A 24,238-nucleotide genomic window follows, 5' to 3' on the forward strand; every position below is an offset into this window, starting at 1 on the left:
AACGTGTGCTGGAGCTGAAAATCATGTGTACAAATGATTCTCATCGGCAAATGACTCTTGATCCTTTTGCATGTGTTTATACTGGTCTTTGAACCGATTTATTATAATACCGTACACAAGGCCGAATCACTGCTCATTCGTTTATTTCATTTATCGACTGTTCATTCGTAATCGTACATTACAATTCCACAAAATGTTGCACACTTGAGCCAAAACTGGCTGACCTGACCTCTTGAAATTCTCGACATGATGGCCCTTCAGAGCATATTTCCATCCCTGCCTCTATTTCCATTTTCGAGACAAGCCCACTTCATGCAGAACCCATTCAGACATGACAGCGAGGTCTAAGACGCTCCGGAAGAAGAAGAAAAACAATCCTGCGTGACACACACTGACAAAACTCTCGGCTCTAGTGTATGATAGAAAGATAGCATGCTCAAACCTCGATCAGGCCATGCTTAGAATCATCATGCTCAGAAAGGACATGTTCGACAGGGGAATCCTTCATCCTCATCTCCTGCAGCATTTCCGTGACACTCTTCTCGGGGACACTGCTGCTGGCCGGCTCCTTGCGCTTTTCGATACTCGGGGGCGGCGGAGCCACTTCAGGCCCCAGTTTCTCAAACTTGATGACAGCCCACTGGTGGCGCAGCGACGACTTCCACGCCGACGTCTCCCGGGTCTTGGTCATGGGCTTGAGGTTGCCGAAGCGGTCTCGGCGCTCCCACTTTTGCGATTGCAGGCGCACGAGCTCGGCGGACCGCGGGGCGATGATGTTGACGCGGCTGATGTTGTACCAGCCGTCGAAAACAAATTTGGCACTTCCCCGGACGTCTTGGAATACCGCAATTGGTTCGTGGGGACGTGGATTGTAGTCGATGGGAGGGATACTCGGCAATTCCGGGGGCCTATCGGAGTAGATTGTCGAAGCTGCTACTATGGATGGACTGTTGGGTGCAGGCGGTTGACTGGAGTTTTTGTTTGTGCCCTCTAGTGGTCCGCTGAACTGCTTACTTGCCGGAGCGTCATCTGTGTTGGCCATGTACTGCTGTTCTGTCGCATCATCAGAATCCGAATCTTCTGGCAATGCCTCCTCTTCAGATCTAGACTTTCTGTATTCTGCAGAAACGTCCCAAGGACCATGCTTAACAACGTGTTCTGTTACTTCGGGAAGAAGGCCTAGATTGCTCTTGGCAAAGATGATCTTGTCGCCATCCCATCGCGGGTTGGCACCATCGAACAAGAAGACATAGACCAGTTCATTCGGGCGCGATTTGGAGGCGTGCAAGGTTGTACCCCCCGTAGCTCCACGTCTATCGTCCTGGAAGTGATGAAAAATATCGCTAGCAGTGATAACATCGGCATGGTCGAACCACTGCGGCTCTGGCCTAGTCCCATGTCCAGACCTTCCTCCGCGACCACGGCCTTGAGGTGTTCCAAAATGACTGCCAGTCGAACCACGGGCTCCTTTTCCAAAGTCTCCAAAGTTCCTGGGGCTTGATTCGGGACGGTTCGAGGGACTCAATGGACTCGAGGCGGCATCAGGTTCACTGCCCTTTGAGCCCTGCTGGGAGCGGCGATGTGGTGGGATATAAGATGGCATCTTGACCTGGATGATCCACCAAGTTCTTGCATGAGCCAGGGTTACCTCTTTTGCTCGAACCCCGATTACAGGAAATTAGAAAATTTGCGAGACGACATGCATCAAAAGAGAGTGTAGGTATTTGCTGGTGTGGGCAGTTGGTTGTGTTGGTGAAAAGTCATGCCCCCACAATTGCCTGTTTGCTTGTGATGGCGGGGCTCTGGAAGAATAAGAAGAAGAAAGGAAGAAAATGAGGAAAAGGCAAAAGTAAATGCAAACCATCTTGAGAAAAGATATGCCACCCAACTTGACGAGTCATTTTCCTCCTTCCCTGGAGCTCCAGCTTGAGAAGAAATTCTTGAATATTTTCTGCAGTCGAGGGTCAAGAAGGGCAAGCTACGAGGGGCAATTGCATGAATCCCCTGTCCCCGAGATGCAATGCAGTCTGCATGTTGGTGCTTTTTGAAACACCCTGTCGATGCTGCAATGATTCAATACGCAACACATGTGCAAATGAAGTTTATCTATTCATTGCATACTTGCCATGCATATGCTCATATATGTTGTATTCATTCTCGATTCTGGACATTTCGTTTTCAATCCGATTACATCAAAAGCCATTGAGAACGAGATGTCGACTCTTCCGTTGGCCCAGACTGATACTCACTCAACAATGCTGAGGAATCGCCATGGATTCCCGGAACTGAGCCAATTCTCCAGAAGGCCCGCCAAGTCGACCCCAAAGATGAGTGACATGTCTGCATGTGACAAAGGATTATAGATGTGGCGTCGTTTCTTTTGTCTTTGTCAACTCGTTGAGATTCTTTGTTTGTTCCCATGATGTGACTGATTACTATAATCATTCTTACATGCCATATTTACACATAAAGACAACATCTATATATGTAAGTGTGTATAATTCTACCCTAGCTACACCCTTTGGTGTTCTTTGTGATATAATGGAAACCAAGACACTCCCATTTCTGGGCTGCATTTTTGACACAATGAATTGTTCTGACATGGATACCCGTTCTGTTGGTTGACAATATGACCGCAAAACGACTATAAAGTATGCAGAATGCGCAATATGGTTTGGTAGTATCTCTACAAGCAAACATTACAACGCATTGGAATCATATAAACAGCTCGGAGTAGTAAGTAAAGACCACGTCCTTTGAAGAGAACTATAATCAACAATTTCATGGAAACATGGCACCACTGATTCACATCATCTGGCCGGCCCAGTCGGCCAATTTCATCTCTGACGAGTTGGGCTACGACGGAAATTGGATGGATCCAATGCTCAGCGATGTTGGCGTCCAAGAGGCGCAGTGGCTAAGGGAGAGAACAGCATCCATGGGGCCGCGGCTGCAAGGCATCTTCTCTTCACCGTGTTACCGGTCTATAGCGACTGCGCAGATTGCCTTCCATGGCCGAGGAAAGCACGTCCTTCCGGGAGGAGCGTCAAGAGACCTCAAGATAAGTCTTGATGGGGCACTGATTGAGACTTTGGAATATCCCCCCAACCGTCCAGCACACCCACAGGCCATTATAAACCACTTTGGTGAAGATCTTCTTCACACTAGGCTGATCCAGGACAATAGATATCAGAACGAAAGATTTTTTCGCGAATACTGTAGCCACCCCGCGGCTTGTGCCGCCCGTGCTGCCGCTTGCCGGCGACACATACGCGACTGGGTTCAATCACGATACCGGTTAACCGGAGACGAGAATGGCGAGATCGTGGTTGTCGGTCACCCAGTAACGAACGCGTTCCTGGCAATGCCGACGGCGGGTGTGGTTAATTGGACACTCCCACCAAACTTTCGTCCCCCGCCGACGGCCTCGATCCAGACGTATCGCTTTATTCGGTGGCAGTCCTGGACAGGCACAGACACTGCCGCCCCGCTGGTCAAGGTGCCCCACGAGGAGCTGATTGCTCACGACCCATCCTATACTTGGAATGAGGACAACGGCTCAGGTCCGCGTGGTCCACAGCCGGTACCGGCTCAGACAGGCATTGGTGCGATCTCGTCCAACCCTGAAGACTACATGGACGTGGACAGCCCTCCGAATAATTCACCCGGTGCTATAGCTGCCCCTCCGACCACACCTACCGATCCAGACGCTCAATTGTCAAGACCGTCCTTTAGAAAACCTATCAAGGACCCCAAATACACCATGCCGCCGAGTGTCGTTGCCGAGATCAAAGCAAGTCTGCCTCAATGGCCGGCAAAGTTCATAAGAACAAGACCCAAGTTCGAACCCAAGGCGTGGCCCGATCCGGAAAAGATTGTAGTGGTCCGCAACCGTTTCCGTGGCAGTCCTGGCAAGAAGGCAGTCTGGGAGGCGGAGACGGATATCGAGAAGCGTAGAGACCGAGGACTCGGCGACATGGAGCGACGCGCGCGGGATATCCAACGGTACTTTCACAAGTACGGATACACTGACCAGTTCACACCCATAGTTGTTGCTCAGGCCCAGGCCCTGTGCCCCCCGAAGCCGGTACCTCCCCTGTCCGAGGAACCCGACATCTTTGAGCCAATCTTCACTCCCGCTCCGACCTGGGATGTCATTGATTTTGAGATCTACCCTTCATGGTTCACCGATCCTAAGAGAGTGCAGGCGTGGCTAAATTTGCAGTGGAACGCCAGAGGTAGGTGGGACGGCTGGGATGCCAACGTGGGCCCAAAACCCGATGACAGTCCCAAGAAAGCCACGTGAATCAGGCTTGTCAGATATAGGTAATGTAGTGTTGCATAGGTGAGTATATATGAAAAGGTGTCCTCTGCCCTTTCCCATCCTACCATCTTATCTTAAAGAACTAAAACACATGCTATTTTCTCGAACCCTGCTTGCTTTCATGAGGAATGTATAATTAGATGTCTCGGTTCCTCTGCTTGAATTGACTTACTTGAGTTGTTTGCTCGAGTTGAATACGATGAAGAAAATATGGAGTGCGTGTTACTTATGTCTTGTGACATCAAGTTCTGAAATGACGTGCTATAACATCTCTAGAATTCACGCCAATTCTCCTGACATGAACTTTATCATCGTGGATTGCCTTCTATAGCTGGGGCCCTGACCAAGTCCATCATTCAATATTCTTACAATATTTATACACTCCTGTTTACAATGTTTCTCCATTTACCTTTTGCCCACGCCGGAAACAAGAAGGACGACGCCGCCCAATTGCCTGCGGATATCCTCCTTCTCTACATCGTGGGTATCCTCAACCTCGCCCCAGTTTCCTGTCTGCCAGTCGACCTCCAAACTGGCTGCCTTGGCAGCTTCGTCGGCACCAAACTTGACTGCGCCAACGCCACCATCTCCAATACCCGCACCGACAAAGCCTTCGCTCCACTCCACAACGAGTCGAGCAGCACCGAGCAGTCCCTTGCCAGCCAACACGGCACGCTCCAGTCCCGCAAGCTCCCAGGAGCTGAGGCCGGCGACCCAGCCTTCGATGATCTGCCTCGTGACTGGATCATGACTTCTGGGCATGAGCGATTCTCCGTCCAAAACGGGGTGAAGCTCTACACCCGGCCACACCCGCGTCGTCAAGAAACCAATAATCTCCTCCGACGTCCTCTTTTGAATATCCCGCAGCGACTCCCGGCCCTCGACGTAATCGTGCTTGCCCGGCGGCGGCGCCCAGCAGAGCAGGGAGTCAGTGTCGAGGTAGCGCATGACCATCTTGACGATGCCTTGCCGAATCTCCCCCTGGAGGTCGTCGTCCTCGCCAATATCGACGGCGCGGCAGATGAGACTCGTCAAGGGGATCAGGTGCTGCTTGGAGGCCTGCTGCACGCTGGTCAAGGAATCCCACTCGTGAGCAAGGGCGCCTGCCAGCAGCGGCTTGCTGACGGGAAGACGGATGATTTTCTTGGTGGTCGGGTGCCGCAGGGGACGGGTGTCGAGATGCACCTCGAGGGCGCCGTCTACCTCGCGCACAGTGACGTCCTTCCAGAAGCGCTTGCGCAGCGGCTGCTGTTGCTGCTGCTTCTTGGCCTTGCCCGCATTGGATCGGATCTCTTGCGCCGCCTTGAGGAGCGAGGCCTGCTTCCTCCGTCGCTCGAGGCGCTGGGCCGTGCTGTCGGTCTCGGGCACGGGGGGCTCGGGCGGCGGGCCCTGGCCGTGGATCGAAGAGACGGTGGCGGGCGCAGAGGGCGTCGTATGAATCAGACGGGGTAGGGAAAAGACCGTAGGGACAATCGATGGCCGCGTCTGGACCAGACGCAGACCCAATCTCGTTTGCGGCTGCATCGTGACGGGGTGGGATGTTACAGATAATGTGCTGGAGTTGAGCTACCAGACACTGCGGCGAGATCGGGGAGAGCTTCAGCCAGGAGGGAACATTTTCTTGGAGCAAGCTTGGCGATTAGATTGTAGAAGTGGAGCCTTTGCCGGCCTTGAACTACATATGGGGCCGTTTGTTCGGCATGGCTTTTAGTGGAGCCCGGCCGCCGGGGTCATAAATCGGTTAAATCATACCTCGGACATGAAAGGAGCAATTCACCAGTGTTACCAAGACCTGTTTTCCGTGCTGCACTGTGGAAAATTCGATTTGAATTGACTGGCTTGAAAAGTCTAGATGACACCGCTCTTCCTCTCCTCACGGCGAACAACTACTTTCCGCCCGTGGCGGTACACAGTTGCACTTCAGATGGGGTGCATCTCACCTTGAAAAGACCATTCTCCGAACCACAGTGTAGGATTGGGGAAGGCTTTAAGTTTGATAACAGGAACTGATTTTCTCCTCTTTATCTTTCTTAGATAAAAAGAAACCCTGCTGATTAAAGCGACATGAAGGATTAAAGTAATCGGAGTTTTTGCACGCGGTGCCAGGTTGATCCTCTCTCATAGCTCCGGTCAGGCACCTAGATACAGCCTTTGCCACTGCGATGGCCTCAAAGGTCCGAGTCGGATTTCATTTTAACCTAAAAAAAAGTTTCATTTTACGATATTTCCATGTTTGGGATCAAGATTCCCAGAAATGCTTTATACAATAGTGACATTATTGTAGGCTTGCCGTGCTTAATAGTGGAAAAGAGCATCTTTCACCGATTACTTTCTTTCACAAGAAAATGGCTTGGTTATCCAAATGCACATTTGACTCATTGCTCGTCCAGTCTATCCAGTTGACAAATGCAGTTGACAAATGTATGAACATTAATCATAACCTAAGAATTTACCCTTTGCTACCGTGGTGTACCTTGATAGTATGATACTATGGACGAGAGAACCTTGAGGGAGATAGTTTTCGATGCCTGCCGAGCCTGGTATACTCTAATGGGCGCCGTAGCATATGCATCCTCTCTCCGCCAGCATCGGAGAAACCGTAGATCAAATAAAAGTTCGACACGCGACCACTCCCACCTGGAAATTTCCATATATACCTGACATCGCTCCACAAATCTCGCTTTTCATGCCACCTCTCTGTTCATCTCTTGTTCACAGTAATCTGTCTCAGTTACAATACTTGTCTTCTAGACATCCCCACTCAAACACTTCTTCCACTTACAAACTTCCAACAACACATCATTCATTCAATATGAAGCTTCTTATGAAGATCTTTCTTGTTGTCGGTGTCGTCACCCTGATGGCGAAGTTCGTTCACGCTACTCCTGTTCCCGGCGGTCTCGAGCCCGATATGGAGAAGCTGACGTGGATGGACATGTTGCTTGACCCTCGCGACACGGACGAGACTCGTCGTGAGCCCAAGGGTCTTCTCACGGGTTGTCTGAACGATATCTTCCACCCCGAGGGCGCCCCCACCGGTGTCGTCGGTGCCCTCCAGGTGACTCCCGCCGCTGACCGGGCCTTTATCGAGGCCGTCAAGTCTCCCAAGAACCTCGGCCCCGTCATGCTCGTCGTGCCCAACGAGAGCAACCGCTGGCCCAACTCGGTCATCATCCGCAATGCACCCCAGCCCTGCGTCGAGCTCGTTGCTCACGTCAGCGACCTTGTCCAGTACAAGACCATCAAGGAGCGCAGACAGTCGGTCAACAATGACATTGACGGCAAGAAGTCCATCCGTGTCAACTTTGTCAACAAGCTCCAGATGGAGTTCTTCCGCCGACTTGCTGGCGAGAGCAAATTCATTCCGTCCCTCAATGTCATGATGCAGAATGAGTAAATCATGTATGTATGTCCACTTTCCCTCTACAAGGTGTCTTTCTTCCAATGCTGACTTATAATATTTTAAGCTTTTTGCTTTTTTACTTATTCGGTTTTTCTATGGCGAGTTTGGAAATGTTGAGATTGGCATAGTAAATCTCAATTGTGCAAGCCACTCACCACTCTTGCTATTTTCTGTTGGGGTTTCATTAATTTAATGCTTTCTTATCATTTCTCTATTGCTGTCTATTGATAACAGGACTGCGAACAAGCATGTCTCTAGGTAGTTAGGCGTCGACCGTAATGTATTTTCTCTTATTTCTCGTAACCACTGTGCCTTTCATTGGATAATTGTGCTCCAAGCATGCCACCAAATCATACACAGGCGACTGTACTAGTTGCCCTGTCGCATACCTAGGTGGCCTATGAACATTATGCAACGTCGTCTGCCTTTGCATTAGAAATTTCTCGTAGTCAATATAACGCTGCTTTTCGTCCACAACCACGGGCGAAAGGGTTCGAAAAGGCGATGAGAAACGCAATGAATCCAAACGGTACCCGCGAGTTCTGCTTGCGATCAATCAGGGCGCTCGGGATGATGGGGCCGATCCAAGATTCACCTTGGATACAACCTCCAGAGGGAAGAAGTGGTATTCGTGGCCTTTGGGGACCAGTTCGCCCATGAAGACTTGTGTGTATGACCACCGCACCCCTATCGCGGTACCACAGACACAAGCGTACACCAAAACTACCCACTGGCTGTGATAGCCGACCATGATCGTCCACACGTCTGAGGTGCCCCAAATGGCGAGAAAGCAACAACCAATAGTACGACATACATATGAACTTTTCTTTTCGCCAAAGTCTAACGGCGAATTTTTTACAAGGTCGGCCCCATTATCGAGCAGCTATACGATAGCTTCGTGGCACCTAAAAGCAGCCTGCCATAGTGGAGCGCTTCCAGTTGATCGCGAGGTGGTTTTCCGCCCTGACCTGGGATGAAAGTACAGTGCTGCATCATTTAGAGGTCAAATTTTAGGACGAGTGACTCGCGGCAAGGATCTCAATAGATTATGTAAATACGGGAAGGTAAAAAAAAAAAAAAAAAGAAAAAAGCAGGCGCCTCGAAAGTAGATGAAATCTATCATGACAGAAGCGCAATGTATTTGTATTCTCTTTCGACCAACATTGTAAAAGATGAAAATACCAGTATTCCCAATTTAATCATTTGAAGATAATTAAACTCGGGTTCCTCTCTAATAGCCGCTGCTGAATGGCACGCCCAGTCCTATCTCCTGACCAGGAGATCTCGAAGATACCCACCCGCCTGTAGCACCCGCTTCGCTCAACACGGAGTAGTATAGTCCAAATGCTTCGAGCTTTGTATATAAGGGGAAGTAGCCTGAAGTTTTCCACCCAGTAAAAGTGAGTAGGAGACACAAATGAGCCCTCATCAACACAGCCAAAGGTTTCAATTGAATTGTCCAACGAACTTATATCTTTTGGTAACTCCAAACAATGATGACGACTCAATCCGTTTATCCCATCATCTGGGAGAATAAGTAACCGACCGATACATATTAATATTGGCCAATTTATGTTGAGTGTAGTATTCGTTGCTGCTTCTGAATCGGGCGACACATCTGGCTCTTGTAGGAATGTGTAAGCCAACAATTCCGCACTCGGAGGATTGTACAGTTCATCGAACTTAGCAAAGTTCAGCGACAAATAAAAAGCATGATTTCGGGATGCCCAATGCCAGCTAGGGGCATTTCCCGTTGGACTACGGAACCTAGGCCAGGGTGTCCCAGGTGCGGTCCATAACAAAGCTTGTGGAAGGGTGCCATCCAGAATACCATACCGATAGGCTCGGTTGGTAAGCTGGGAAAAGCGCTCGCCGACGCCGGCCAATGCTTTGAATCTGTCCTTGTTGGGATACGATAGCTTTGCTTCGCTATATTTGGTTGATATATGGAACCATCGACGCATCAACTTTGGCATCTCATCAATGCATTTTTCTTCGCTCAAAGGAGGAGCCATGTCATTTTCAGCAGCCCAAAATGAACTCCACCGCTCAACTTCCAGGATCGACTTACGACTCTGGGCTGGCGCAGTTTCGCAAGATGCTGCCTCAGAGCACTGCCATATGAGCTGTTTGCCTGTAAAACTGAGCATACGAGGACTGAGAACAGTCTCTTGAATCACCCACGCCCTTTTAGACAAAGCACACTCGCTAAGGTGCTTGAAGGCCTCGAAGAGTGGCCCAAACCTCGTGAACGGGATAAAGCCATCGTCAAAACAAATGTTGTAAAACGATTCGTCTTTGACAGCCGAAGGTCGCCATTTGAGAAGCACGTTGTTAAGGATTTCTTCCACCTTGCGTCGCTGGAACAGACCGTCGTGAGGATTCTTGGAGTATGCAGACCCGATATTCAGAAAGGAATTCGTGTACACTCTACACATTTTCTGTGCTTCTCGATTCCAATCTTCCCGCGCATCGTCGCTGTCGCCCTGTATTATACAGTAGCTATCGATCCACAAATACCGAATCTTGAGATGCCTGATTACTTGAACGGCTTCTTGGAAAGTACGAGGGATCTTTTCAAGGGGGTATCCCGCCGAGAATTGCGATATGTTGTCTGGATTCAATACCAAGAATTTTCCCGGGCCCCAACAGTGGCTCAAGGTGGCATAATGTCCAGTGACATGCTCTTTCGCCGTGGTCACTAGACGTATGATGCCATCAACCGAAACATCCAGTAACCGACTGGGATACCAAGCATTATTCGCTTGAGCAAAACATTGATGGGAATCTTGACATCCTTCTAGCCACTTACAGGCTAGATCTAACACATGTGGTTGACCCATCAAGGAACAGGCTCTAGATCTCGCCGCCGAATGATACAGGCTATCGGGCATATCATGGCGCCAGATGTTCAGCTTGTCGGAAAGCAATCTCCGATCGGATTCCTCGTTATCCATCGAGTCCTCATCGTCCATTGAGTCCTCGTCGCCCATTGAGTCCTTGTCTTCCATCGAATAGAACTGGACCACATACCGAGGAGAATCATCGCAGCGTAAGAAAGCATACTCAATGCGATCAACTGGTGTATACACCCAATGACCGGGTAGCCGTGTGCATATCCAGCAGTCTGCTTCCGCTGCATCTCGACGGTCTTGCAGTGACGAATGAAATTTCCTCGGAAAGCCATGGACCTCCCCAGGGTGCTGATCATACCATGACCGCCACAATTCAAAGGATCCAGGGGCGAATATTGATTTGCAGGTGGAACAGAGTGGCTGGCTTGGAATTGTTGCTGCCATATCGGAATTGTGACCAAATGTATTACTCGATCAATTCGTGGTGATAAAAATGGCGATGCTGCTTTTGATTCAAGGACAGTTGAGTAGATATTAAGGTAAAGATCAAACTTTAACTTGAGACGACTTAGGCGACTACAAGACCACAAGAACCCACGAGCCGTCAGGGATAATAAGCAGTATTTTTGAACGAGAAAATTTATATTTTGATTATTAGTCCAAAGTGTGGCAATTTCAATACATACAGAAATCTTTGTACGAGCCACGTGGACCACATCATTGTCCGCTGGCATAGCATACACAGTACGTTGTACGTCAACGCTTACTATGGGACCAAGGTCTTCTGAGGTTCTTGCAGGCATCATTACGAATGAGACACTCCGACAAGGTCCACTCAATGCACCTGTTCTCCCAGCAACGACCAGTAGGATCCGCGTAGTTGACCGAGCTTGGGGTTCGCCGATGCCCACCAGAGATAACAACTCACACAGTGGCGGGAAAGCTGCAGGTGTGCATCCGTGGTTCTCCGTCACGCCTTGTGTGAGTTATTTAGTTGCCTGAGCTCGACCAAAATGAGTTTAATGCTCCGATAAGATACATCTGCTTGTTTTTCCTTTTCTATATTTGGCTTTGGAAGGTCCATATCGCGTCTTTAGGACTGGTTGGTAATAGTTGTATCAGTGCTATGGATTTAGTATGCTACTGTTGAAATAGCTACTCGTAGGAGTTCTGTGGCTGCAGGTATCTATACAAGTAGCATCGAGCCCTCCAAAATTCGGACCGACTTGATAGACGGGCAGGGTCGCCCTGCGCTCTGTTTGATTATCATTCATGATGATCTTCATCATAGGGACAGGAGCCTTGCCCATCAGCTCGCCAGCGCTGTGCGTCCGTTTGTACTCCCCCCAGATCCGAAATCATAGACAGCACAGAAACACCCTCAGGAGGAATGAAAACATGACTATTCTCAAGCCGCTCAGGCAAAGGGTCTTTACCGGAAGTCTCGGATAAGTCGACACCACCTGAGATCCGTACGTTGTAGGCCACCCGCAGGATGGTAGAGAATCTAGTGCTGTAGCTTCCACCCGCTCTGACTGCGACCGTGTACCCGGCAAGGCCGCTCAATGCTGCGAGGCCAACAGCGATGCCATACGCCAACCAGAGTATTGATGCAGAGTATGTGTATATATTCTGGTACGTCCTAGCAGTTACGGTCGTCGTCTTTGGAGCATCAGGCCTGACAACCCTCCGATTAGTTCTGCATGAAAGGTATTGTATGAAAGTGGCTCACATGAGTAGAAGCTCCTGAGACATCAAGCTCAAAGTTGCATTCCGGAACATTTCCTCGATTCCTTCTGCCATGGTTATGTTTGCTGTGTTACTCGATGTGAGACCTCCTATATCCGATTTCAAGTAGTTCAACTCGACTGCAGTTGCGAGCGCGGTGACAAGGACTTTTCCATCAATTTGGAACGATAGATCAAGTTCAGAGGGATCTTGCCAAATGTATCCGACAATGTAATCTTGAAATGCTTCCATTACCGCCATATATGACCAGAGTAGCATATAGTTTGCCGGTTGGTTTAGCTCAGGATATACGATTGAAGTGATTGCTACTGGCTGTGGTTCAAAAGGAGATTCGTACGATGTGATGGTGGAAACCACATCTTGGACGCCTTCGTCATAGCTGTAATCGGCGCTGTAGGTGGCATTCCACATTTGACATTGAACGAGCGTTATGTTGGGCGCTGCGGCAGACGAGCATTCGTCTCCCACTGCAACCACGGTAATTGATCCTGAAAGACCTGTTGGTGGATCAAAGCCCCAGTAACCGTCGGAATGGCTCCAAGGAAAGGTATCGTCGCTCGGCCAAGCCAAGTACTTGTAACACCGTAGCGGATTGGTCGAAGCATTTTGGATGGTCATCGACTGGTTCATCCAGAGCGTACTTCCGTGCTCTATCTCAGAACACTTGAGTGCTGGTCCTTGGAAATCGACGTGATAAGTCGAGTTGGGAAACGGCGCGGCCAGTGGGAGAACTGCGCTGGCCAACAGTGACTGCGAAACAGCCCGCGTAACAGGGGCCAACGGGCCATCATAATCCAGGCTACCACCTGTATCATCGTGTTTATCCACCGCAATGGAATTCGCGAAATTGCAGTAGCCAAATCCAATCGTTGGGGCAGCGAATAACGTCAAATTGGTCATCAGCATCGGTGAAATACTCAAGGTAGCTGGAGTGATGACGGCGGCAAACGGCAAGAGCCTCAAAGACGGCAATAATTAGTTTTGATTCCATGATTTTTATCCGAAAATCTACTTACCAATATACAACAGCAATTATCATGGCAACGGGGTGCCGGCCCCATAGCCGGATGTTCAGAACGTCAACAATGCTGTGCTGCGCAGATAGAAGACTGTCGATCAGGCGCAGCTCAGTTGGGCGACCCTTGATGGCCTTCCAACTGAATTGGTCCTGGGCTCTCGATATAGCGATACCCAAGAGAGCTTTGACAAGAAAAGCCAGAAGAGTCCCCACGGCAATGTTTGTTTGTTGACCCGACAAGTTTTGCATGAGGCCATACAACCTATCAGACGTATCATGCGATGGTGCTTGGCCATCCAGACTTTGATAGAAAAAGTGGTGCCCAATCGCGAATGCAACACCACCAAGAAGGGCTGCAGTAGGAGTCCGGAATATACCCAGATAATAGGACAGATTCGCTCCGTTTAGATCACTGGGGCCCTTGGATTCCTTCATCTTTCAGTTCAGGTCGTTTCGTAGTTCAGTTGTATCTACCAAGACAGAGCCTTCCGGTCTTGAAGGCCGTGGAAGGTTCTCCAGCGGTATTTCAATTGCCTTGAACATTTGTAGACCTATCCATGTCTGTCAATTTTATTCAATACCATGACCTCTGCGAGGCTTCTGTTGCACGTTACCTGGCATTGAGAAGTGGCCTTACGGATCTGCAATTCTCGCCTTATGTTACACCCATCACCTCGGCTTTACGACGGCGCAGTTTGAGATTTCGTCAACAACCTCACTGTATAGCCAATATGATTTGAGTATTACTATGCACAGCCCTGTACTCCCAGCTCGCTGATCCTGGCCACTTTGTTCAGTCGTAACACAAGATCATCAAAAGTTTGCGGGCCGCGTCGGGTAGGGGCCGAGAATAACTTATTATTACTATTCATTGTGGTAAGTGGCTGGGATCCGACGAACCACCTCATTTGTGACCCGTCATAGTTGGCCCTGAGCTTCTGCTGGAAACCGTTATGCGTCGCCGCCCGATTTGTTTGCTAACCGCGAAGAGACGACGCATTTGAGGTGGTCTTAGTCAACACAGACTGTAGCACAACATCACAGCTGCGTTCGATGCAATGCTGATAACTTGCAGAAGTAGATACTTTTTATAGGTGTTTGGAGGGAGCGTTCTCAATCGTGAAAAGTACAAGACATCTTCCGAAACACGTACGAAGAGTTGAAAGCGCTCAACGCTGAGGTGTTTAGTGCTGCTAAAACCTCCTTGGGCAATGATGTTGAAACAGATCAATAATCCGAGAAAACTAAATAGCGAGTGTCAAAGACCGTCACATATTCGATCCCACAGGCAGGCAGTAAACTCAAAAGGGGCGACTAGAAGGCACGTCTCAGATACCACGAAGCGTGCTAGACTGGCATCGATAGAGTATCACCACAGCCATCACATGTGTGAACAATGGCTTAGCTATTAATCCAACTATATCATCCAAGTAACTTTTCACTTCTTCTCACTTTCAACCGGTAGAGACTGATCATTCCACAGCTTCACCTTGACTCCTAGGCCTGGTCTTCCGACCACCTCGGCTTCGTGATACTGCGCGTACCAATCACCACAGTACTCGAGCCTGTCGAATTTCTGCATCATCTTCACAACTAGAGACGGTACACGTTAGTACAAATGTTACAAACATGGCCGGTCATTCAGTTACCTACCAACAAAAGCCATCTCAGTCATGGCAAAATTCTGTCCAACACAAATCCTAGGCCCGCCATTAAAGGGGACATAGTTCCAAGCCTTTGGCGTCCACTTTTCCCATCGCTCGGGCTCAAAGAGGGCAGGATCCGGCAGCGGCTCTCCGGTGGTTGGGTCGCGGCTTGGATAGAGGGCTGCGCACCGCTGCATGCTCAGCGTTGAGTAAATGACCACGTCGCCCTTGACCACGGAAATGGGCGGCTCTCCCGGTGGACCGGATATTGTCGTGTCTTCGAGAGCGGTGCGAAGGTTGTAGGGGACCGCTGGGTATAGGCGCAAGGTCTCGGATAAAACGTGTTTCAGGTAGGCTATTTGGGAGCAAAAGACATGTCAGTGACTTATCTCTCGAAAATTCTTCAGATTTGCTGGGATTCGAAGCGAAGACCAACCCCCAAAATCGCAAGTAGATGGGAAATATTATGGTTTCGCGACTTACTCATGCCCTTGAGATCATCATAGCTGGGCATTCGTGTCCGCCCAACTGTATCCAGAACCTCACTGCGAAGTCGCGCAAACTTGTCTGGGCGACGGCTCAACTCGTAAAACGCCCAGCTGAGGGTTGCCGCCGTGGTGTCGCGACCAGCAAGTAGAACGGCGACAATCTGATCACGCAGAACTCGGGGGTCGCGCGTGTATCGGGCGATGCTGTGCAAAAAGGTAAATTCCTTGTCGGAACCGCCAAGCTTATCGAGCTCGTCACGCGGCAAGGCCAGCGCAGCCTCGATAAACGGCATGACGAATCTGTCAATGGTCCGGATCCCGGCGTAATATCGGCCGCGTGGCACCAGGACGTGGAAGGGCCCCAGCATGGTCACCAACATTTGGATGCTCTGGACCTCGTTGAACGCCTCGGCGAACTCGGCGCGTGGGTTGGCCAGGCTTTCTACGGCGGCACCGAGCAGAAAGTCGGTCGTCACGTCGAGCGTCATGCGGTAAAAGAGATCCATGATGTCGACGGGAGCGCCGTGTGCCGGTACGAGATCGATCAGGGCCCGGGCCCAGCGGTCAAAGATGGCCAGGTCACTCACGCGGTCCTTGATGAACATGGGCCGAATAAGGCTGCGCGAGTCGTGCCATAGGGTTCCGTCGGTCGTAAAGATGCTGTCGCCCAGAAAGGGGCGCCAGAGGTTGTGGAATCGGTCGCCCTTGCCAAAGGCGGCAAACTTGCCTGTCAGAATCGTCTTGATGTGCTCCGGGTCCCGTGTGATCAGATACCGCTCGCGCGGCCGGATCTGGATCTCGACAATGTCGCCATGAGAGTTCCGCTTCGCTCGAGCGAACATGGAGTCAAAGTAATCCAGCAACTTGTGTGAGATTTGCGCGCGGGCACATCTGACGAACCATAGTGACGCTGATTGCCAGTCAGTTTCCCAGTCTTGCAATGGGAAAGGGAGAATCTGAGTCTTGTATGACCTGCGTCTCTCACATAACGGAGACAGCGTGCACACGTTGAGAAGATCAAACAATGGAATGTACCTCCAATAGGAGTATAGGCCAGTCGCGGAGCCCGTACGCCTCCTATTTTGCGTATGCGCAATTCATGTAGCGCAAACTGAACATAGTAATACAATATACTCAATCCAGAGAGGATCCCACAAGCCAATGCGAGATTGGCAATGCTAAAGTCGATCTGATTCAACATTTTGAGTCGGGTGTCAATTTCTGTTTCCGTGTAATGTACGAGTGATCGCCAAGGTCGGCCAAGATAAAATCAGGATCCAAGAAGGATGCCAATATTTGGACAAGTATGCTAAGTCGTCCTCAAGGGAAAGGATAGTTTATATTCCAACGAAAATGGGGTTGGTACGATGTTCCTATACCATATCGTCTGTCACCACCACGTTCGTGGGCAATGCACATAATATGCCACTATTGAAATACCCGGCGATCCGTTGGCCAGAGCGAAAGCCAAGTCATTGCCCACCATCAACCGGAATATCGAGATCGATTGCCCACGGAGCGCATTAGTCTACCCCGCAAGAGAAAGACGTTGAGGGGAACTAATGACTAAGGCAGGCTTCGCAAAGAACCACCGATTTGGAGATAGGCCAACCCCCAGATTTGGAGACGATCTGCTAAGAGAACTTTCAGATGTTTTTGTCTGATGTTCTCATGCCGAGGTACTGCCAAACAGCTTGAAGCTTGACATGTCAATCCAATCGCAAAGGAAAACGCTGCCATCATGCATGGAAAAGGTCCTCGTAGAATGATTTGAGTCCATGAAGCATCAGCTTCAAGTGAAGTTGTGCAGAAACATCATCCGAAGTATGGAAACTCAAATCAAAGCTACCTACCTAGTACTTCTTTCGCCACTTCTTTTCCACTATGATATGAGAATTTCATGATTTTGTAAAGGCAGCTAATACTTCCCGAACCAATGACCAGTAGCGGGGCAGCACAATACCGGCTCGGCAGTCAGGACAGTCGTATTTGGTAATTTTTCCTGGGTCGTGTCTATGTTCAAGACTCGCTGTACAAGTCTGAAGTCAATTTGATACAAAGATGAACCTAAACATTGTGCTCGCCCTGGCTTGAAGCCTTTTTCCGCCGCTTCTCGCCTATAGTCTGCCTCCAGGTCTCCCGGAACATTTGCATTCTTGCATGTAGGAATGGGGATAGCTTCTGTCCTTGGAAAGCATACATCATGAGGAGACCAATGATAGCGGTGGAGCAGAAAACTAATGATAATCAGATTCTAAGTGCTCACAGTAGAAGGAAAATATATAGACTCACACAATATGGGAAAGATCCACCCTGGCTCGTATTCAATGTCACCTGAGCTATTATGCTGGAACACCGTGACGTTTAATGCGAAGAGTGAAGTCAGGAAAGATAAAGGCGTCTGTTGACAGCATGTCAGTTTTTCTGTGAAGTTAAATGGTCATGACGTGGTGTCTCACAAAGACAACAGTGACGATGGTGAAGGCCATTAAAATCGTTCCTTGCCGAGCAGACTCTTGCGCCTGATCGGTGTTGATCCTGTTTTGCTCGAGACTAAGTATGTCGCTGACCTAGAAGACATTAGCCACAGTCATCCAGTACAAATTAGACTCCAGTAGATTTACCGATTTCTGGACTCTGTCCGTCATCTCGATCATCTCCTGAACACCATGGAGGGTGTAGGCAGGATCTCGAGCACTTCTCGATCTAGAACCTTCTCCCACAAGTTCTTGCCAAACATTGAATTGCCGGGTAACAAGCGTTTTCAGTATTGTGAGCTCGTCCAAGATATCCTTGACTTCATCCAACAGGCCGGCTGCAAGGCTTATCAACGCCCATTTGTTGGTTTCATATATATCATCCACTTCTGAGGCCTCTGTTGCATTTTCCAACTCTGTGTGGTGGTTGACGATTTTCGTTCTCTCCTCATGATGAGATTGTTCCACGGTCTTGCTCCTCTGAAAGTTGTTCATCTTCACCGTGAATCTATGGAGCAAATCCTTCTCCGTAGTAGCCTGCAGCCCTCGCTATTCAGCTTTCGAGAACAAGAGGAAAGAGATAAAGGAAGATAACAGAGAGCGGTGCCGAAGGACAGTCCTAGTGCTTAAACTTACCGCAAGATTCACCCTGTCTTCATACAAGAATTGAACCGACATTGATGACACTTTGTTTTTGCCCAAGGGGTGGTCTGAACTTCTGACTTTGTCCGGAGGATTGTTTCCAGGTTGCTCCATCGGAGAAAAGTCTTCCCATTTCAGACTATGCAGGAAGTCGACGCAAAAAGCAACTATGAAATGACTCATATCTTTGACTGACGACGGCGGCGGTTGTGCATTCTTTCTTTTTCTTGCCTGTCGCAATTGAATGAACAGTCTTTCGACCACTGGGTCATGGAAACCATCATTTCGATGTGTGGATGAAGTAATGATCGTCTCTGGATAATACATTACCTCATTAGCTCAATGCTTTGTCGCAAAGATTGAACAAGCGAAACTTACCTTCATCAATTACCCAGAGCCAGAGCTGATCCACTGCAAGGTAAGGCCATATTTGTTGATCCTGCGGTACACCATCTCCGTTCCGCACCTTGAAGAACGATCTTGTGAAAACTTGATTCTGGTCGCGGACATCCATATCAGGTAGCGAGTTATAAAAGAACTGGTCTAAAGACCTCGTTCCATGGATGGTCTTTTCCTTGTAGGTCTCAATCAGTTGATCGTATTTTGCCAGGTTTTTCTTGTTCTGATCCATGTCTTTGCTGTGTGTCACCATGACTGTGGCATCATTCTCGGCGTTTTCAATGCCTTTTCTCGGAGCTTCACCTTCCTTGCCTATGGAAGAGGTGCAAGGTTTCCGGTGACACAGACCGAAAGTAATGTACGGCATCTATAAGTCAGTCTACGTCTTCCTGAAGGGATGTCCAACTTACATAGAGCGCCACTCTTTCATATTCTTAGAATGACGAAGACACAAGTCAGCACTGAATTTAAGGCTTCATCTCCCCACCGTACCTGTTTTCTGTGCAACTGCACCACCATGAACTGGATCACTACTACCAGCAGCTTTCCCTCCTGTTGCATAATCTTCCTTGCGACCATCCTTGGGTTTTTTCTTCGACTCAGAAGGTTGTTGACCTCGAAACTCCTTAGTTTGCTTCTGTAGCTCGGAAGATTGTTGACCTTGAGGCTCCTTGATCCCTTCTGGATTGCTTGCTTTCGGCCTTTTATCTATATCAGGCCGCCGTTCAATTCCGAGCCGTTGATCTTCCTCGATGATACGCGGTAGGCTTTGAGTGGGCTCTTTCTTGGCCGGACGTTAGGTCTATCTTGACAACAATTTGGAGAACATACCAAGCACCCAGGTTTCATGAACCTCGCTGGAGCGGTATCGGTTGGTAATTCATGCCAGCTCCTCTGCAAAAAGTCGTTCAAAGAATGCCATTCCGACGCCGGAACCTTTTTGTCAGTAAAGATGCGTTTAGCCAGGTCCTACGGAATATTGTCAGCTTGATGCCGCTTCCCACTGTGGGGATGGACGATTACCTCCATCCATTCCATCTTAGCCACTTGTTAGCTTTTAGAGCACATTTTGTACGAGATTTGTGACTCACGTTATTTGCGGGCAAATGTATCCATCTCATCCGAAGATCTGTCTTCTCGTGCCTCTTCTCTCGTGCCGCTTCAGCGCTGATCTTCTCCAAATCAGACCTGGCCTTATTCATGATTCCCTCAGGGCCCCTGTCTTCGTTATCCGGTCCTGCTTTGGAATATATGACATTTGAGACGCTTTCTGATCGTCGAAGTAGGTCAATTTGTCCATCTCGCTCATAGAAATCCACAATCGTTGCCCAGTGTGCCTCGAGCACACCCGGTTGTGCATCAGACGTGATAGGTTTCCTGTATGACTCCAAGTGAGCGCTCTCAACCACAGGAGGGTCTGTTAGCATGTCCATCGTGAGCTTGAAATCTTTCTCTTCCTCATTCTTATCTCGGCTTCCTTCCATATCCACCTCAGTGGTCTGTTTAGGCTGGTCTCGTCTGCTTTTGGCTATTTCCAAGGCTTTTCCCATGTCCTTTTCCTCTGGTATGCTACTTTTCAGAATCCACCAGACAACATCATAGCGTCCATGATATGCAGCCCACTGGAGGGCTGACTTGGGCTGGGGTTCGGAAACTGGTTGCTCTTCCAGCAAGTACACGATTTTAGAAGAATCCAAAGACTTGGCCAATCCAATGAGTTCATAATCCACTAGCTTTGACACGGGCACCCCCATAGCGCCGGCAAGCTCTTTGCGTTTGCCATTGTTGTCTGCCCAAATCGTTGCAGATGCTCTCTCCTCTTTGTCGGCGTGTTCCAAAATGAACTCGAATTCTCTGGGATCAGGCATAGATGAGTCCTCCGAAGAGATTGAGCCCTCCCGCGACTCAGAGTCCTCGTAAGATTCGAACAGGTATTGAAGGAAGAAGAACCATGCGCTTTGAGTACTATCTCTGCTCACCCTACTCTTTGCCCCTTCCGAGAATAGATGTCTTGCGACACCGATGTGGCCATTCCTGCAGGCGAGGTGCAACGCTGTCAGCCCCGAATCATCCTGGGCATTGATGTGCTCCTTGGTCCTGTTGGTTATCATCTCGACAATCTCGAGACTGCCAATCTCGCTAGCTTCATGGAGAGCTGTCCGTTCTGCGTAGTCTGTGGCACCAAGATCAAGCCCAGTCTGATTGAGCAGTGTCTGGACTACCTTCAAATTCTGTCTAGCAAAGGCCCAAAAGATAGGAGTCCTAGTGAAGAAATCTTTTGCATTGAGCTCGATTTCCTTCGCATTGATCAACTTCTTGGCTAATTCCAAATATCCTTCCCGGCAGGCCACGTGGAGAGGCGTGGATTCCCAGTGGTCTGGAGCGTTGATGTCAATGCCAGTTTCGCCAAGCAGCTTTGTTACTACTTCTAAATGCTCGTTTTCGACGGCCAGAAAGAGGGGAGTTGCGCTCGAAGCGCTCTGAAAATTGAGTTCGATCCCGGGACAGCCGATCAATCGCTGAACCACATCAAGATGTCCTTTTTTGCAGACTAGGTGGAGAGGCGTTTCTTTTTCGTTATTCTGAGCGTTCACGATCAGCTCGTTCTGGCTGAGTAGCTTGTTGACTATGTTCAAGTAGTTGTAGTCACTAGCTATGTGCAGAGGCGTCGATCCCTCATTGTCTTTGTGGGTAGATGAGAGGCCCGCTTCGAGCAATCGATCTACGATGCTTTCTCCGTCCTCCTCGTTGTCATTTTGTATGGCCTGATGCAATGCTGACTGACCATCATTGCGGAACTTGCGAATGTCAGGATTATAGCTTAGGACATTATCCACCATCTTTGTGTCGCCATAACGAGCGGCCAATGTGAGAGGTGTGTCCCCGCTGTCGTCCTGGGTATTCACGTCGGCTCCTTTTTTTAATAGTAAGTCAACAACTTCTGTTGTCGAACACAAGCATGCCGTGGTCAAGGCTGTCGAGCCATCTTCACTTGTAGTGTTGATGTAAGAGCTGGTCAACGTCGGGATTAGGGCTGCGGCGGTTTCGTTTATGTTTGAATCATCTTGGGGCGCAGCATCCTGAGAGACGTCTTTGGTATCCTCGGCCAAACGTTTGCTATGCTCGAGAAGGAGAAGCTCTACCGCTTGCTGTGATCCGCCACGGCAAGCCGAGATGAGCGGCGTCCATCCGTCATCATCGGGGACTTCAAGATTTGCGCCCCGGCTCAACAAGACCGTCATAATTGATGCATAGGCTTTGCGGGCAGCTAAGTGGAGTACCGTTTCCCCATAAGGAGGTTGCTTCGCATTGATATCAACCTCCTGGTTCAGTGTAGCGAGGAACCTTTCCTTATCCTCTGGGATTACATCCTCGAATAGCGCATGGTAATCGTTCTCCTGCGGGAATATGTGGGACCCATCACCAGCTTGGGTGTGTGCGTCTCCAGTGTTGGCACTCATTGTGTGGCTGAGAGGAAGAGAGACTGCTGTTAAGACTTGGCCTTCCTTAATTTGACGTTGTGATGCTTGAGTTGGAGGAATTATCTGCGCAATCTGAGATCTGGGAAAACTGTGTAGTTCAGGGCAAGCTGTGCTTATATTATTGCAAAATACTCGAGATTGTTCTGGAATCAATGTGCGATATTTCAAATCTGGCTGACGATAAAGGATGTATCTCAATTGAATTATGCTGCCATAGAATGCGTAACCCACGGGACCTACAATCACAGGTATATAAGCAGTAGATCAACTAGACTGTCTTTGATTATTCACGCATGAGCTGAACGTGCAGACCACCCATGGACAGAGTGAGGCTTGGTGATAATCCAATAAATTACGCCGTGGGCAGGGAGAGCCCATGCATATATCAAAAAGCAATACCCAGATAAGCTCCATCGGGCCGTCCCGAGTCAGTCAATCGCCGAGCATTTCCGATGGCTCATGCTTGCTTGCGCTCAGATGTAAAAGCGCCTGGTAAGATCCGATTCCGCCCTGCATGGGATGAATTGCGCCAGGTCTTGGTAATCTGGAAGGAGCTCTTTCCAAGCCTAATGTTATGTGCCTCGCCTCTACACCGGATTCGTCAAATTCCCACTCATGTCATAGTATGTGGTGTGGCGTATATAGAGATCGACATCCAGCTCAGCTCTTTTTCTTTTTTCAAAGTATTTGATAAGTCCAGGGTTTAGAGTAGTACCCGCTTATGTATGGATGTTGGCGCTGAAAGCTGAGCGTGGGTGTCTGTGGTCGTAAATTTGTCTCTCGATCGTAATCCGGTTTCCAGCTCCTTCGAGTGGCGCGCCCACCAATTTCACATGTACTTGCACCCCTCACTTTGTAAAACACAAGCTCATATTTCTATTATCTTGTGTAGAGGCGAATACTTTGACACGAACAACTCCTATGCTGCTTTTGAGGGTCATATTCATCTTTTGGGAGGACCTCAACCAAATGGAGACAACGTATTGCAGCATATCATGTCCTCGCGCTGAGTTTTCTGGTGTACACCTGAGTAATACATAGTTTTGAGGCCCTCATGTATCACCATGTTGAATAAGACAGCCTTGTCTTTTCGTGTCACATGCAAGGATGAAGCCCAGGGAAGCCACCATCAAGCAGGCTGGGTGTATACCTTCAGCTGAAATGCGCCACTCGCACACGCACAATACAAGCCATCATCATGTTTGCTTTTTGATCTTGTAAATATCAGTACGCTCAGGACCATAAAAGCCTCTTATCACAATAGGGGCAAAGCCGCCGCCTTTCTTTTTGAACCCTGCAGGTCCACCTTCTCTCAAAGTGCGGTTTGACAGATTCACACTTACTCGGGAAATGAAGCCTTGATTTAGCTGCTCCATAGATGTGGTAACGTAGATTTTCCTTACCTACCTAATCACCATGGCAATTCATGGTCTTGTACGTTCTTTCAAAGATACTTTTGCAACCTTCGCTGTCAGATGAAACCCAGGCCAACAGGAAACCGCGGTGCATCATTTGATCGCGCAGTGTTGGCGACGAGGCAACAAAATAACCACGCTAGATGCTTGCCACAAAAGTCATGAATGAGTATGAATCTAGGGGGTTTATTGCTCTACATAACATATAGTAATCATTATTCATTCTGCGAATATCATGTGCTTTGATACTGCTTTTGCTTTTCATTCATGAGAGGACTGTGGATGTGTGGCGCTTAGACCTTCTAAATTTCTCAGCATATTCAGCTCTTGGCCGATCGTT

At 49.1% G+C, this 24,238-nt stretch overlaps 8 protein-coding genes across 8 annotated transcripts; 2 read left to right on the forward strand and 6 right to left on the reverse strand.

The window, feature by feature from the left end:
- Positions 1 to 436: 436 nt before the first annotated feature.
- Positions 437 to 1,603, reverse strand: PFICI_09885 (uncharacterized protein; the record flags this gene model as incomplete). The annotated part of the gene is made up of 1 exon (XM_007838466.1): positions 437 to 1,603. One exon carries the CDS (start codon positions 1,601 to 1,603, stop codon positions 437 to 439), a length of 1,167 nt encoding a protein of 388 aa, XP_007836657.1.
- Positions 1,604 to 2,791: 1,188 nt separating this feature from the next.
- PFICI_09886 (uncharacterized protein) lies at positions 2,792 to 4,306 on the forward strand (the record flags this gene model as incomplete). Its single annotated transcript, XM_007838467.1, has 1 exon — positions 2,792 to 4,306. One exon carries the CDS (start codon positions 2,792 to 2,794, stop codon positions 4,304 to 4,306), a length of 1,515 nt encoding a protein of 504 aa, XP_007836658.1.
- Positions 4,307 to 4,729: 423 nt separating this feature from the next.
- Positions 4,730 to 5,848, reverse strand: PFICI_09887 (uncharacterized protein; the record flags this gene model as incomplete). Its single annotated transcript, XM_007838468.1, has 1 exon — positions 4,730 to 5,848. The coding sequence occupies one exon, from the start codon at positions 5,846 to 5,848 to the stop codon at positions 4,730 to 4,732; it is 1,119 nt and encodes a 372-aa protein (XP_007836659.1).
- Positions 5,849 to 7,136: 1,288 nt separating this feature from the next.
- PFICI_09888 (uncharacterized protein) lies at positions 7,137 to 7,721 on the forward strand (the record flags this gene model as incomplete). The annotated part of the gene is made up of 1 exon (XM_007838469.1): positions 7,137 to 7,721. One exon carries the CDS (start codon positions 7,137 to 7,139, stop codon positions 7,719 to 7,721), a length of 585 nt encoding a protein of 194 aa, XP_007836660.1.
- A 1,237-nt stretch (positions 7,722 to 8,958) lies between these two features.
- On the reverse strand, positions 8,959 to 10,738 carry PFICI_09889 (uncharacterized protein; the record flags this gene model as incomplete). The annotated part of the gene is made up of 2 exons (XM_007838470.1): positions 8,959 to 9,104; positions 9,559 to 10,738. 2 exons carry the CDS (start codon positions 10,736 to 10,738, stop codon positions 8,959 to 8,961), a joined length of 1,326 nt encoding a protein of 441 aa, XP_007836661.1.
- Positions 10,739 to 11,848: 1,110 nt separating this feature from the next.
- On the reverse strand, positions 11,849 to 13,784 carry PFICI_09890 (uncharacterized protein; the record flags this gene model as incomplete). The annotated part of the gene is made up of 3 exons (XM_007838471.1): positions 11,849 to 12,260; positions 12,315 to 13,289; positions 13,348 to 13,784. 3 exons carry the CDS (start codon positions 13,782 to 13,784, stop codon positions 11,849 to 11,851), a joined length of 1,824 nt encoding a protein of 607 aa, XP_007836662.1.
- Positions 13,785 to 14,787: 1,003 nt separating this feature from the next.
- PFICI_09891 (uncharacterized protein) lies at positions 14,788 to 16,684 on the reverse strand (the record flags this gene model as incomplete). The annotated part of the gene is made up of 4 exons (XM_007838472.1): positions 14,788 to 14,942; positions 15,003 to 15,350; positions 15,479 to 16,393; positions 16,519 to 16,684. 4 exons carry the CDS (start codon positions 16,682 to 16,684, stop codon positions 14,788 to 14,790), a joined length of 1,584 nt encoding a protein of 527 aa, XP_007836663.1.
- Positions 16,685 to 17,550: 866 nt separating this feature from the next.
- Positions 17,551 to 22,462, reverse strand: PFICI_09892 (uncharacterized protein; the record flags this gene model as incomplete). The annotated part of the gene is made up of 11 exons (XM_007838473.1): positions 17,551 to 17,720; positions 17,776 to 17,884; positions 17,943 to 18,053; positions 18,108 to 18,497; positions 18,597 to 18,916; positions 18,981 to 19,368; positions 19,412 to 19,434; positions 19,494 to 19,785; positions 19,833 to 19,970; positions 20,025 to 20,039; positions 20,093 to 22,462. 11 exons carry the CDS (start codon positions 22,460 to 22,462, stop codon positions 17,551 to 17,553), a joined length of 4,326 nt encoding a protein of 1,441 aa, XP_007836664.1.
- Positions 22,463 to 24,238: the final 1,776 nt, after the last annotated feature.

Source organism: Pestalotiopsis fici, assembly GCF_000516985.1.
Source record: "Pestalotiopsis fici W106-1 unplaced genomic scaffold PFICI_Scf_7, whole genome shotgun sequence".
NCBI classification, from domain to species: domain Eukaryota; kingdom Fungi; phylum Ascomycota; class Sordariomycetes; order Amphisphaeriales; family Sporocadaceae; genus Pestalotiopsis; species Pestalotiopsis fici.